At 43.2% G+C, this 11,435-nt stretch overlaps 1 protein-coding gene across 2 annotated transcripts in view; it reads left to right on the forward strand.

Moving 5' to 3' along the window:
* Positions 1-201: 201 nt before the first annotated feature.
* The window catches only part of LOC122769660 (tetratricopeptide repeat protein 28-like), a 51,112-nt gene continuing 39,878 nt past the window's right edge, over positions 202-11,435 (forward strand). For both annotated transcript variants that reach the window (XM_044026371.1, XM_044026372.1), the window contains exon 1: positions 202-730. In XM_044026371.1, the coding sequence (XP_043882306.1) occupies positions 232-730 (499 nt within the window). In that variant the 5' untranslated portion in view covers positions 202-231. The remainder of the gene's footprint in view (positions 731-11,435) is intronic.

An 11,435-nucleotide genomic window follows, 5' to 3' on the forward strand; every position in this document is an offset into this window, starting at 1 on the left:
TCAGAGCCGCGGTCCGTCGATGCCGATAGGTTGTGAAAAGTCCTTTTGGAGCAGATTAATCGGCTCAAATGATCGATCGGTCGACCTCTTATTTGATGCAAAGGCAACAGAATGACTCCACGTTGATGCAGTGTGGGTATAATTAACGAGGCCGTTTGAGACGTTTCTTTCACGCCGCTGTTTATCTGATCGCTGTATCTCTCTCTTTGTCTTAATTTACAGGCTGCGTCGATGGCACTGAGCAGCTTGGGCCACGTATATACTGCTATAGGAGACTATCCAAACGCCCTGGCCAGCCACAAGCAGTGCGTCCTGCTGGCCAAGCAGTCCAAGGACCAGCTGTCGGAGGCCCGCGAGCTGGGGAACATGGGGGCCGTCTACATCGCCATGGGAGACTTTGAAAACGCAGTCCAGTGTCATGAGCAGCACCTGGGCATCGCCAAGGCTCTGGAGAATAAACGGGAAGAGGCGCGCGCCTACAGCAACCTGGGCAGCGCCTACCACTACCACCGCAACTTTGACAAGGCCATGTCGTACCACACGCACGTTCTGGAGCTCGCGCAGGAGCTGGACGAGAAGTCCATCGAGATGAGAGCCTACGCCGGACTGGGCCACGCTGCCCGCTGCATGCAGGACCTGGAGAGAGCCAAGCAGTACCATGAACAGCAGCTGTCCATCGCTGAGGGTCTGAAGGACAGAGCTGCGGAAGGAAGGGCCTCCTCCAACCTGGGTATGTATGCAATAAACTAGTGGATTCATAAGATGTCTTTTATGCGACGATCGAGGGCTCACCTGTAGGAGGCGCCAAAGTCTAGTTGTGCATCACACCAATATCCATCCATTGTCTGCTAATTTATTCTCCACATGAGGGTCATGAGAGTCAATCCCAGCTAATCCCAGAGAACGCCAAGTTCACACTAATATTCTTTATCTTCTTCTTTGGGTTTCTTGCCACTGCAAATCATCAGCCCATCAGCTTTATCTTCAACAGCATCGTTCCTCTGCACGTGACCAAACCATCTCAACCTTGACTCTTTTACTTTATCTTCAAACCTTTCAACCAGAACTGTCCCTGGAATATAAACTCATGTCTAATCCTGTCCTTCCTGGTCACTCCCAACCAACATCTCCGAGCATCTCCAGCTCCGCCTCTTGTCTTTTAGACAGCGCCATTATCTCCAAGCCATAGATCATAGCAGGTCTCACTACCGTCTTGTACACTTTTGCTGTTGTGCAGCCCTGGCACTCGTCTCCACCCACTCCACCAGCCCTTTCTGTACTCCCTTATTTACATGCTTTCAGATACTTATGTCCAAAACCTACACCATAACATCATATATGGTAATTAACTCTGTCCAAAGTCTTTCACCTGTTGCTCTTCCTGCCATGTTCTCTCTCCATCTGCGCCTCTTTCTGTCCCCCTGTGTCTCAGTAAGGCTCCTCGCATTTGACTTAATATTTCCCCGGCAAAATAAAGCGATAAGTGAGTGACGTCCCCAGAAAATACTGTAATCCATCTTACAATATCCGCGTGTCACACGGCCGCCTCACAGCAGGCAGGATACGCCTCGTCCCGCGCGTGTCTCCCTTTGATTTTTCCTCTTTGACCCTCGTCGTAGAGGACAATGTGAAGGTTAGTGTCTGGGCGTCATGTGTGATAAATGGAAACACTGGAGCACGTCCTCGCAGATAAGGAGGCACCCGGTGGTTAGATAGTCAGGAAAAGTGAATGGATGATTCAATATAAACAGGATTATAAGTGTTGGGTAATGAGAGCGGATATCACTGCTCGATATCACCGTTCAGCTCGTGTTTGTGGGTTAATAACGGCCCAAAAACAGCATGAGCTTTCATTTCCTGCTCGTGTTTTCAATACGCTGCTGCTGCTGCTGCTGCTGCTGCTTATTGTTTGTATAAATGTTGTTGTTGTTTGCCTGTCGTTGTGTTTATTAGTAAGACAGTACACTGAGTGTCTCGCGATTATAAGGCAGAGGTCAGCAGTGTGTCACTGCATCACCAATATTAAGTTTAAACTTGCTTTAAAGTACTCTACTCTGTGTTCTACATTCAGCAGAACCCAGAAAGTGTGCGACAGAGATACTGATCGTCCTCAAAATCTACCCAAATCTAGGTCCATGTCCCCTGCAGGGTTGTAGACATGCACAAAACCAATTGATTTTTAACATTTTCCCCAGTATCTGATCCAGTGATTTTGACCCGCATCAGTATTGTACTGGCTCGTCCCCATTAAAGATGCATCAAATCAGATTTGGATATGCCCAATGTCCAGTTTTCAAGCCTTAAAATATGCTCATTCTTGGTTTAAAGTTGCAGGGTTTAAAGTCTGAGAAGCTCAACTCCAAACAGAGACACCAACACGTGGTTCTTGTTGGTGTGTTATGGAAGTTTGCGTACATAATGCTTCGTTGGAGTGTCGAGCTGATCTGAGGAAGCAACAAAACTTAGTTTGCAAGTGTCATGATGAGCCTCCATGACGATGCCATGCTTTATTGTCTATTTTCCATCTGAATGAGAACATCAGTGACAAAACTGACCACTAGGATCCATTGAACAAGAGCTGATGATTGAGGCCATGACAGTACCTCCTCAGGTAAATGTTTGCTCATGTTGCCCCCTGGTGGCTAACTGCAACTCCTGTCTTACTTCCTTTTGCTTCGCCTTTCAAACCCAAAGATTGCAACCATTTTAATTTAATAAACAATCTACATGGTGGCAAGAAAAGGTTTGGTTTTTGCTTTGACTTCATTGGTCTCATAAAAGAAATCCCGGCTTCTTACTTTTCACTTTTCTTATTTCTCATTCGTAGTACTTTCTAACAAACTAAACCACACAGAGTTTTCATGTGTGTTAGTGTGGATTCAGATTACTTCAGATACAGACATGGAACGTTCGACAAAAAGTCGATTTGGTGATAATCGATACGCCAGAACAAATATCGATATTTTAATGAACAAATGAAGACACGGTCTCTGCCAGTTTCACTCTCCTCATGGAGGCGCTGCTGCGCAAATGAATGACGGAATGAGAGAAATACTGCATTTTTAACTTTTCACGTTCACGTTTCCTTCAGTCAGACAGATATCGTCACGTATCGCTATATGATTGTCTTGCGATATATTGAGAATCATTGTATGGTGATATTATCGGTATCGTGGACCATGTATCGTATCGTATCGCGAGGAACCCTGTGATTCCCACCCGTCGTCTGGATGCAGAATTTATCCAAAAACCACAGCTTTCAAATGAAAACATGGGAGTATCAATGTAGCCTCAGAGTCATCAGTCACACACACATGAGGGAACAGGAAGTTATAAGTGAAATGATGAAATGTCAGCCTCTAACACACACACACACACACACACACACAGAGGATAAATAAACCCCGTAAAACTATATCATTTTTCATAGCAAATGTCTTCACATAAATCTGCTCTCACTTTCACACCGGTTTGCACCTAATCACACCATCAAATGAGAAATAGTGCAAAGATAAATAGTAAAAAATGAGATGGAGGAAATGAAACGTTGGACCCGGTCTCCTGACTTGAAGCTTAAAATGTAATCACTGTCTCGTATTTTTCCTTTTTTTTTTTATATCCGAATCCTGTCAAAATTAAATTATTCCCGGGGTAACCTTGTGGAGACGGCTAATATAATGACAAAAGAAACCATAGGGATAAAAATGTCCCAGGTTATTCAAACCCCCCACTTGTCTGAGATACAGTATATGAAATGGGCAGTTCTCCCATATTTAGTCCAGCGGTTACGACCTGTGCTGTTTGACTTATGACGGTCATCAAGAGAGTCATAAAAGTGACTCTAATGGACAAGTAAGAGGTCATAATAGATTCATCCAGGTGAATTATTCCTTGACACAATCTATGAAAAAGTGTGCAGGCAGAGAGAGTGGAGTTAATCAGCCAAACATAAATTGAAGTTGTCCTTTGACCGGACTAATGCTGTGCTGCTCTTAGCGCCGACGAACCCGTGGTTCCAGACGTGAACGGAGCCGCCGTAAATTCAGGGTTTTTTTTATTTTATTTTTTTTTTTAGTGTGGACATTTTATGATGCTGCAGGACATGAGAGCTTTATCTGAAGTGTCAGGCAAATGTATTCCCCCGATCTGTAGCGAGAGAACTCTTCTTCATCATCAGCTGCAAGTGTTAGTTTTCAGTCCAGATCAGAGAAATGAGGGTGGAGCTGATGAAGCAGCTGGTGACGAGGACATGAGAAGTTCTCTCGTATTTTTAGGACACCACTTCAAACACCCATCCATCGTCTACTTCTTTATCTCCACTCTTGTAAAAACTCACAGAGCCAGTGAACTATCTGGAAATATCTGCTCTTGAGGATTTTTTTGATTATTAGAGCTTCTTTACCAAGTTCTTGCTGTTTCTTTTTGGTTTAAGACCAGATAGTATCATTAAATAAAATTAAAAATCACAACATACATTATCTGAGCAAATACGAGGTATAAAAAAACCCTCCTTTTTTTCAGAAATCTCTGATAGAACTGGACTCAAACATGTCCGGCCGTGTGCCTAGACAGGTTGTGGTGAAAGGAAAAAAGACAGAAGAGAGAGACCAGGAGCAGAACTATTAACAGTTCTGAATCAGTGATGACGTGTTTAGAGAGGACTCTATCTGTGCTGGTGACGGAGCAGAAGTTAGACGAGGTGAAGACAAAGTTTGACCTCAACATGTGGACACGGTCACTCTTGACACAGAAACTCGTCGTCTGTCTCAGCGCCGCTCTTCAAACTCTCTCCGTCTCCTCTTTTTTCCCTCACTTTTTGACACCTCCTCCCTCTCTCCCTCTCTCTCTCTCTCTCCCACTGATTTTAATCTGCAGCTGTCAAGCTCCCAGTAATTGAAACTGACTTGATGAATCGCTTAATTACCTTTAATAGCTGATTCAAGAGGAGCTGAATAATGAAGATAACGGCAGAATGAAGTAGAGGTTGTGAAGCATCAGTCTGTAATTGCCCCCATTGTTGTTGTTTTTGTTTGCGGCGGTGAGGCGTGCGTTGTTATTCCGTCACAAAGCCCTGCGTGCCGGGTGTTAGCACACGGAGACACGGGCGTCGAAACCAACAGGATGTTGTTTCAGACTCTAGGATCTTATGGCGAGAAGATTAACGGGCGTGAAAGTGATAAAAGCCAGAACCAGTGTGCGAGACATGGGAAGCAGAAGTCGCAAAAAACAGGGGAGAACCAACGTTTACGATGCTCTTTCCTTCAGCTCGTTGTTAATGTGTGTGTGTGTGTGTGTGTGTGTGTGGAGCAGCAGCTGACAATATCAGACGGTGATGCCCGGCGGTTCCTGCAGCTCTGACCCCGCACAGGAAATGAAAATGTTGCTTTTCCAGACTATTTTTTATTCATTAATTGGCCAAAACTTTTTTTACCCCCCAAGTCAGCAAATATCTAATATTATCTGCACGAGGACTGGAACATGTAGTCCACATCATAATATTCATGAAAGAGAATCTCACTTGTGTTGTTTTTTTTCCCCCTCTTTTATTTTACATCAAAGAGACTTTAAACAAGTTTGTTTGGAGGCTTCTGCTCCAGACACAAGACCTCATTTTGAACACACCTCAAAGAGAATTCACATAAATTGCTTATTTATTTTCTTACTTTATTTCCTAATTAATAATTTTCTTATCAATGAACATGTACATGTTAATAAGAGAGAGTGAATCAGTGGTAGTAACTCTTTCCACCAGAAGGCAGAGGGTTCCAGAGTGTGCTTCCATCATGGTACGGTTTGGTTTGGTGCAGTACGGTTCACCCAACACCCTGAAACTGGAAGGGGTGAACAATCTGCATCATCTTAACGACTCTCTGGGCAGCTTTCAGCCTCAGAGATTAAAGACCTGGTTTGGTCAGAACTGAATCAGCCTCTCGGATGATGGTGAACTTGGTAGGTGGGGGGGGTGTAGGCTGTGCTTGATGACCACATGATCTTGATGATCAACACTGAACGCGACACCAGACATCCTGCTGCTCTTTGTTTGTGGGTGGAGCCGGTCTATCTCCACCCTGACCGTACCATTTTAGTCTGGTACCCCAAAGAAAAGGGTGCCAAAAAATGTAATGGTTGGGGCTGATTATTTTGGTACCTTTACTCATGAAAACCCCCAAAAATACCTACCATACTGTACCAAACCGAATCGTTCCAGTCTCACTTCCTCCCCAGTCGATCTGCTCACACAGAAAACCCGAGCCAGAACCCGAGCCCCTGTGAAAACCCACTCACCTGGTCCTTGTGCTCACAGTAAAGCTATAGCTCCCTGTGTGTGTGTGTGTGTGTGCACAGTGTTTATTATTCTCCTCACTGCAGCACAGTTATTAGAGCTGTGGCTTCTTCGACATAAAGCGACTGTGGCTTCTTCCTCAGCACATCTGCAAAAGCAGCATGAAATGTGATCTGCTCCTAAACGGACACACACACACACACACACACACAGTTCAGACATGGTGTCTGAATTACTGTTGGTTTAAGTCAGAGCGGTTCATCTTCACTGGCTTCACCATTGGATTGGATTACAATGATCAGATGAAATATCATGATTCGATACATCCTGACTTTTCATGGCTCTGTCTTTTTGTTTTTCAGAAGAAATTAAAGTGATGCAGCCACAAAAACAAAGCTAATGCTTCTGCAGTCGAGCCGCAGCTCCTAGCAACTGAAACATCAACAAGCAGTGTTATACGTAGGCATGTGTTAGCTCAAGATAGCAAAAACATCATGGTTTTATTTACTGCAGCGCCATCAGCAATTATCTGACATAAAATCAATTGAATCGTGTAATATAATTGTTTAAATGTATGCTACATTGATGCCACACATACACTTACACTCTTTAGTCATTAGCTCGTTGATTAGCCATGCTATCTGCGTCAGTAGCAAACTCTATCACATTTATTTCACCAGGAAATGTATTATTCATAGTCATGTTGCTGCTCTGTGCTGCAACATTACCAAACAAATGTCATAAAAAATGATATTTGCAGAAATAGCCATGGGGTCAAAGTGCTATAAGCTTTGTTATTGGGGCGGAGCTACAATCCAAAAACATAACTAAGCTGTAAATTCAGTTTTAAATTGGTGGCACATCATGGCCATTTCATGACCTAATCATTTTTTTTACATATTGTACCTTTAAATGAAATAGTTGTTTTGGCCTCATTTTGACTTGGACACAAAGCTACAATGGAGCTTTCGGCCATAATCCTCCTCTAACTCGCAATTTTTGTGTTCCAGCAGTATTTACCAGCCTGTTTGTGTGGATTTTATTGACTATCTTGCTGGATACTATTCCCTGAGGGTTCTATAATCCTCTTACCATATGGGGGGGAGGGACGGGTTGAGCACAGGAAATATTTTCTCGCTTCAAGTGTGCCTCCAGGCATTACCTAAGGCTTAAAGCAATTTTGGCTGCTGCACACGAGCCCAATCTCAAGCCATAGACCTCCCGCCTCTGTCCGAACTGTCTGCTCTGCCCCCTCCGTCCGCCGCCGGGCCCCCGGATTCCTCTTTTTAGCCTCGAGCGCGGAACGCGTTTCCCTGGTAATACATCAGTAGCTAATATATCTCGCTTAAGATCAGCCCCCGTTGGGGAAAAGCGTGACCTTGGGAGTGACTTTGTGGCGAGAGCTGTCATTGCTTCTCCGACCGGCCTGTTGGGAATCTTAACATGCTTCCACACGCAGGAAAAAAAAAAGCAAAGCTAAAGGGGGTTTGTTCAAGGTGGAGGAAACGTCTGTGCCAATGGAAACTTCAAAAAACCCAAAGGCGTCATCATGTACGCCTCATTGGTTTATTTTGGCCCGAGTAAAAATAACACTTTTGCTGTTTTGGCACCGTCCAAAAAAAGAACCACATGGATTTCACTCGCTGTGAAAGTCCTCATTGTGAAGTTAACGTTATTTACAATCTGAATTGTTCCTTTATTCCTCCTCCTCAGTTTAGTGCTTCCGTCTGCTCTGCGTCGAGCATACCAATTCCTTCCAAGGTCAATTCAGGTTGTGTCGCTTTAACCCGGGAAGTGAGGAAAGATCCAATCAGGTTTAATTTGCTGAGTCGTGGTCACGACAGGATCTTGGAGGATTTTTATCGTAGCAAAGTCGAAGTTGTTTGCAGAAACTAAATTCCAATGTTCAGAAAAGCTTTTTTGGCAATGGCCTCCTTTTCGTGATGTGTTTCTAGAGGTCGAAGAAAATGGGTTTTCCAATTCTGATCTCTAGAAATCAGTGCAGCCGATGGTCAAAATACAGATACCGATTTCTTTTTTTGACCGATATGTAGGCATCAGGCCCTTTCCAAGAGCTTTTCAAGGGCTTTTTCAAGGGCAAATCCAAAGATATATAACATCTTACCTTTTCACCTGAAAGTTTCCCTAGAGACCCAGAGACCCCGGTTATCTCACTGGCTTCCAGTTCTGCTTCTCCCTCTCTCGAGGTTGCCATGGTGGATCCCCTGCTTTTTCATTGATCCTCATATTTAATTTGCCAGAGGTTTTTTACACCAGATGCCAATTCTTGACCCAATCCCTCCCAATGACCCAGGCTTGGGACCAGCACCAGGACTACAATGGATGTGCGGCCTCCACTGTGGATGCGGGTCAATTTAAAGCGTCCATTTAACTCAATAATCCGTGGGGAGCAAAAGGGATTGGGCACCTTGCTCTGACCTTGCCCCTAAGGGATTTGAACTGGCAAGACCCCAGATACAAGTCCTAGTCCCCAGCTCGTGCCATTTAGTCCGTGGGCAAAACACACAAGGTCCTCCCCAAGTTTCCTGCCGATGGCTATGAATGTGTGAGTGAATGGATGTGAATGAGCGACTGGTGAAACTGTAATGTACAGCAACTTAGAGTGGCCATTTGTGATAAATACAGGCTATTTACAGACTGTTATTTGAGGACATTTTGTTCTATGTCCCATAGAAGTTGTCGTCAACTTCCTCAATAGTATTAAATGATACGCAACATTGTTTTAGATTAATATTTATTGGACAACACTAACTGTGATTAAAATCTGGCGTGCAACAAAAATAAAATAGTGGCGTTGTTTAAAAAAAAATAATTCAAAAATAGACTTCTACTTCTGATTACGATCCGATTAAATTCTGCTCTCAATGATACCAAAAATACTTACTTCCAGCAGTTGCGCACAATAAGGATTAACAATGGTTATGTTTGGTGTGAACACAGTTAGAGTCTAGACTGCAGGGTATCTTTTTTATATATATATATTTTGCGAATGAATTTTGTATAAACAAAATTAAGTCAAGAGCTTAGCAGAGTATGTTTACTTGTGTGAACTGTTTCTCTGCAGAAATGTCTCTAACCAATACGCAGCAAAGCGGTTCGTACTGTAGATTCCCCCAAATCTTTTTTCCATTCTGGTTGTGGATAATTTAATTGAGCCAACATTTGGATGCGTATCCACATCACTGCGTTACATCTGCAGTCTGTTTAGTTTCACTCCCACTGTTTATGTAGCCTGTGTTCGGGCCGTAATGTGGCAGGTTTCGGATGAAATAAATGGGAAAACACACATGGCGGTAACTAATCCTAGCGGCACCATCACATGCTCGCCACAAGCCACAGGGGCCTCTTCTCTGTCCCTGGTTCCCACCCACTCTGGCTCCAGAACCATTTCCAGCCCTGGTGTCCCATCGCTGGATGTGGAGTAGCTTATTAGTCTCTGTGCTGATACAGCAAAGCGGTGATGGTTGTGTGATGGAGGAGGAGCTGGGTTTTTCTTGAGCTTAAGAGATGGTTTGACTGTTTAAAACAGAGTCAAAGACAAAGAGATCTTAACTTTGTGAGGACAGTTTTGACTTGTTCCTCACAACTTAATAGAACTTTTGGAGGGTTAAGACTTGGTTTGTTAGGTTAACGGTGAGGATGAGGAGCTAGGGAAAGCATTATGTCCATGAGTGTCCACAGGAAAATCTGGAAACACTACTATCTTCCATGTACACAATGTTTTTGCGACTTTTTTTCTCTCATCTTCCTTGTCTTGTGTTTTTTTTTACTCACTTTATGATAACTTTTCCCTTTCTTTCTTTCGTCGTCCTGACGTCCGATACGTCACGATAGTAGATATTCTAACTTTTGCACTGGACCAAAAAGTCATGTTTTATGTTGAAATAAACATTTGGGCAAAGTTGTACCTAACTAATGTGTTTTGGGCAGCTTTGTTGTTTTTGTTTACTGTAAAATTGGTCTTAAAAAGTCTTAAATTGAACTTGAAGGAACCCTTTTCTGTGATTGTATACATTGAAATGTTTACTTATTCAAATAAAGCTTTATTTATTTATTTAAAAAAGAAAATTGTACACAGAGAACATGCAGGATTGTACCACAGCGCCACACGCAGGCCTCGCATATGTACTACAGTGTTTAGAGACGTTTTTGTGCAGATGAAGACATTTTCTTCAGTTTCCATGTGTCTGTACTTAGTTAGGTTAAGGTTAATCTTAGTCATTACCTAGTTATGGTTAAGATTTGGGAAGAATAAATGGACGTCTTTGCAGTGTCCTGAGAAGAAACTGCACAAACCTGCGTGTGTGTGTGTGTGTGTGTGTGTGTGTCCTGGTATTACGAATGTTGTGGAGACTTTAATCTACACAGTCACATTATGGAGACGTATCCACCCTATGGGGATAAAAAGTAAGTCCCTATATAATAAATCATTATATTTCAAGGTGACAGTGTGTTTTAAGGTGAGTGTAAGGTGAGGGGGAAGGTAAGGTACGAGTCGGTCTCCTGGAAATAAGTCACTGTAATGTCATGGAGGTGTGACTGTGTGTGTGTGTGTGTGTGTGTGTGTAGCAGATGGTAGATCGGCTGAGGGGTAAAGCTATTATTTTTCACAGGATGGTATTTTATCAGCGGTAATACGCACAAAGCACTGGGTCCCCCGATTATTTATTGTTCCTCCACACTCGCCTCATTTTTCTAAAGTTGTTTGCTGAGCTTTCCATCGGCACCTCACGCCATCTCCCTCCACTTTCACTCCCAACGTCTTTCGTCCATTTTTATTTAAGTTATTTGAGTGGAAAAGTTTCTTGATGTTGACGCTCAAAAGAAACTCAAAGATTCAAGACTGAATTTTAGATTCGCCATCATTTTGTGGCAGAGTACGTTGAGTAAGAAGAGAACAGATGGCTCTGTGATAGTCTTGTATAAAGTACCTGAAAGTATGTCACCAAAAAATGACTTTGGTAAAAGTCTATGACATTTGCTGTACTTATGTACCAAAAGTCATTTTCTGAGGTTTTGGAAGTAAAAGTATTAAAAGAGTTTGAGGATTGAGCCACTGCTAGTCTATATGTGTCCTTGAGCAAAGACTCTTCACCCCATGTTGAAGTGTGTGAGTGGGTGAAAACTGTAG

Source organism: Solea senegalensis, linkage group LG5 (assembly GCF_019176455.1).
Source record: "Solea senegalensis isolate Sse05_10M linkage group LG5, IFAPA_SoseM_1, whole genome shotgun sequence".
Classification (NCBI taxonomy): Eukaryota; Metazoa; Chordata; class Actinopteri; order Pleuronectiformes; family Soleidae; genus Solea; species Solea senegalensis.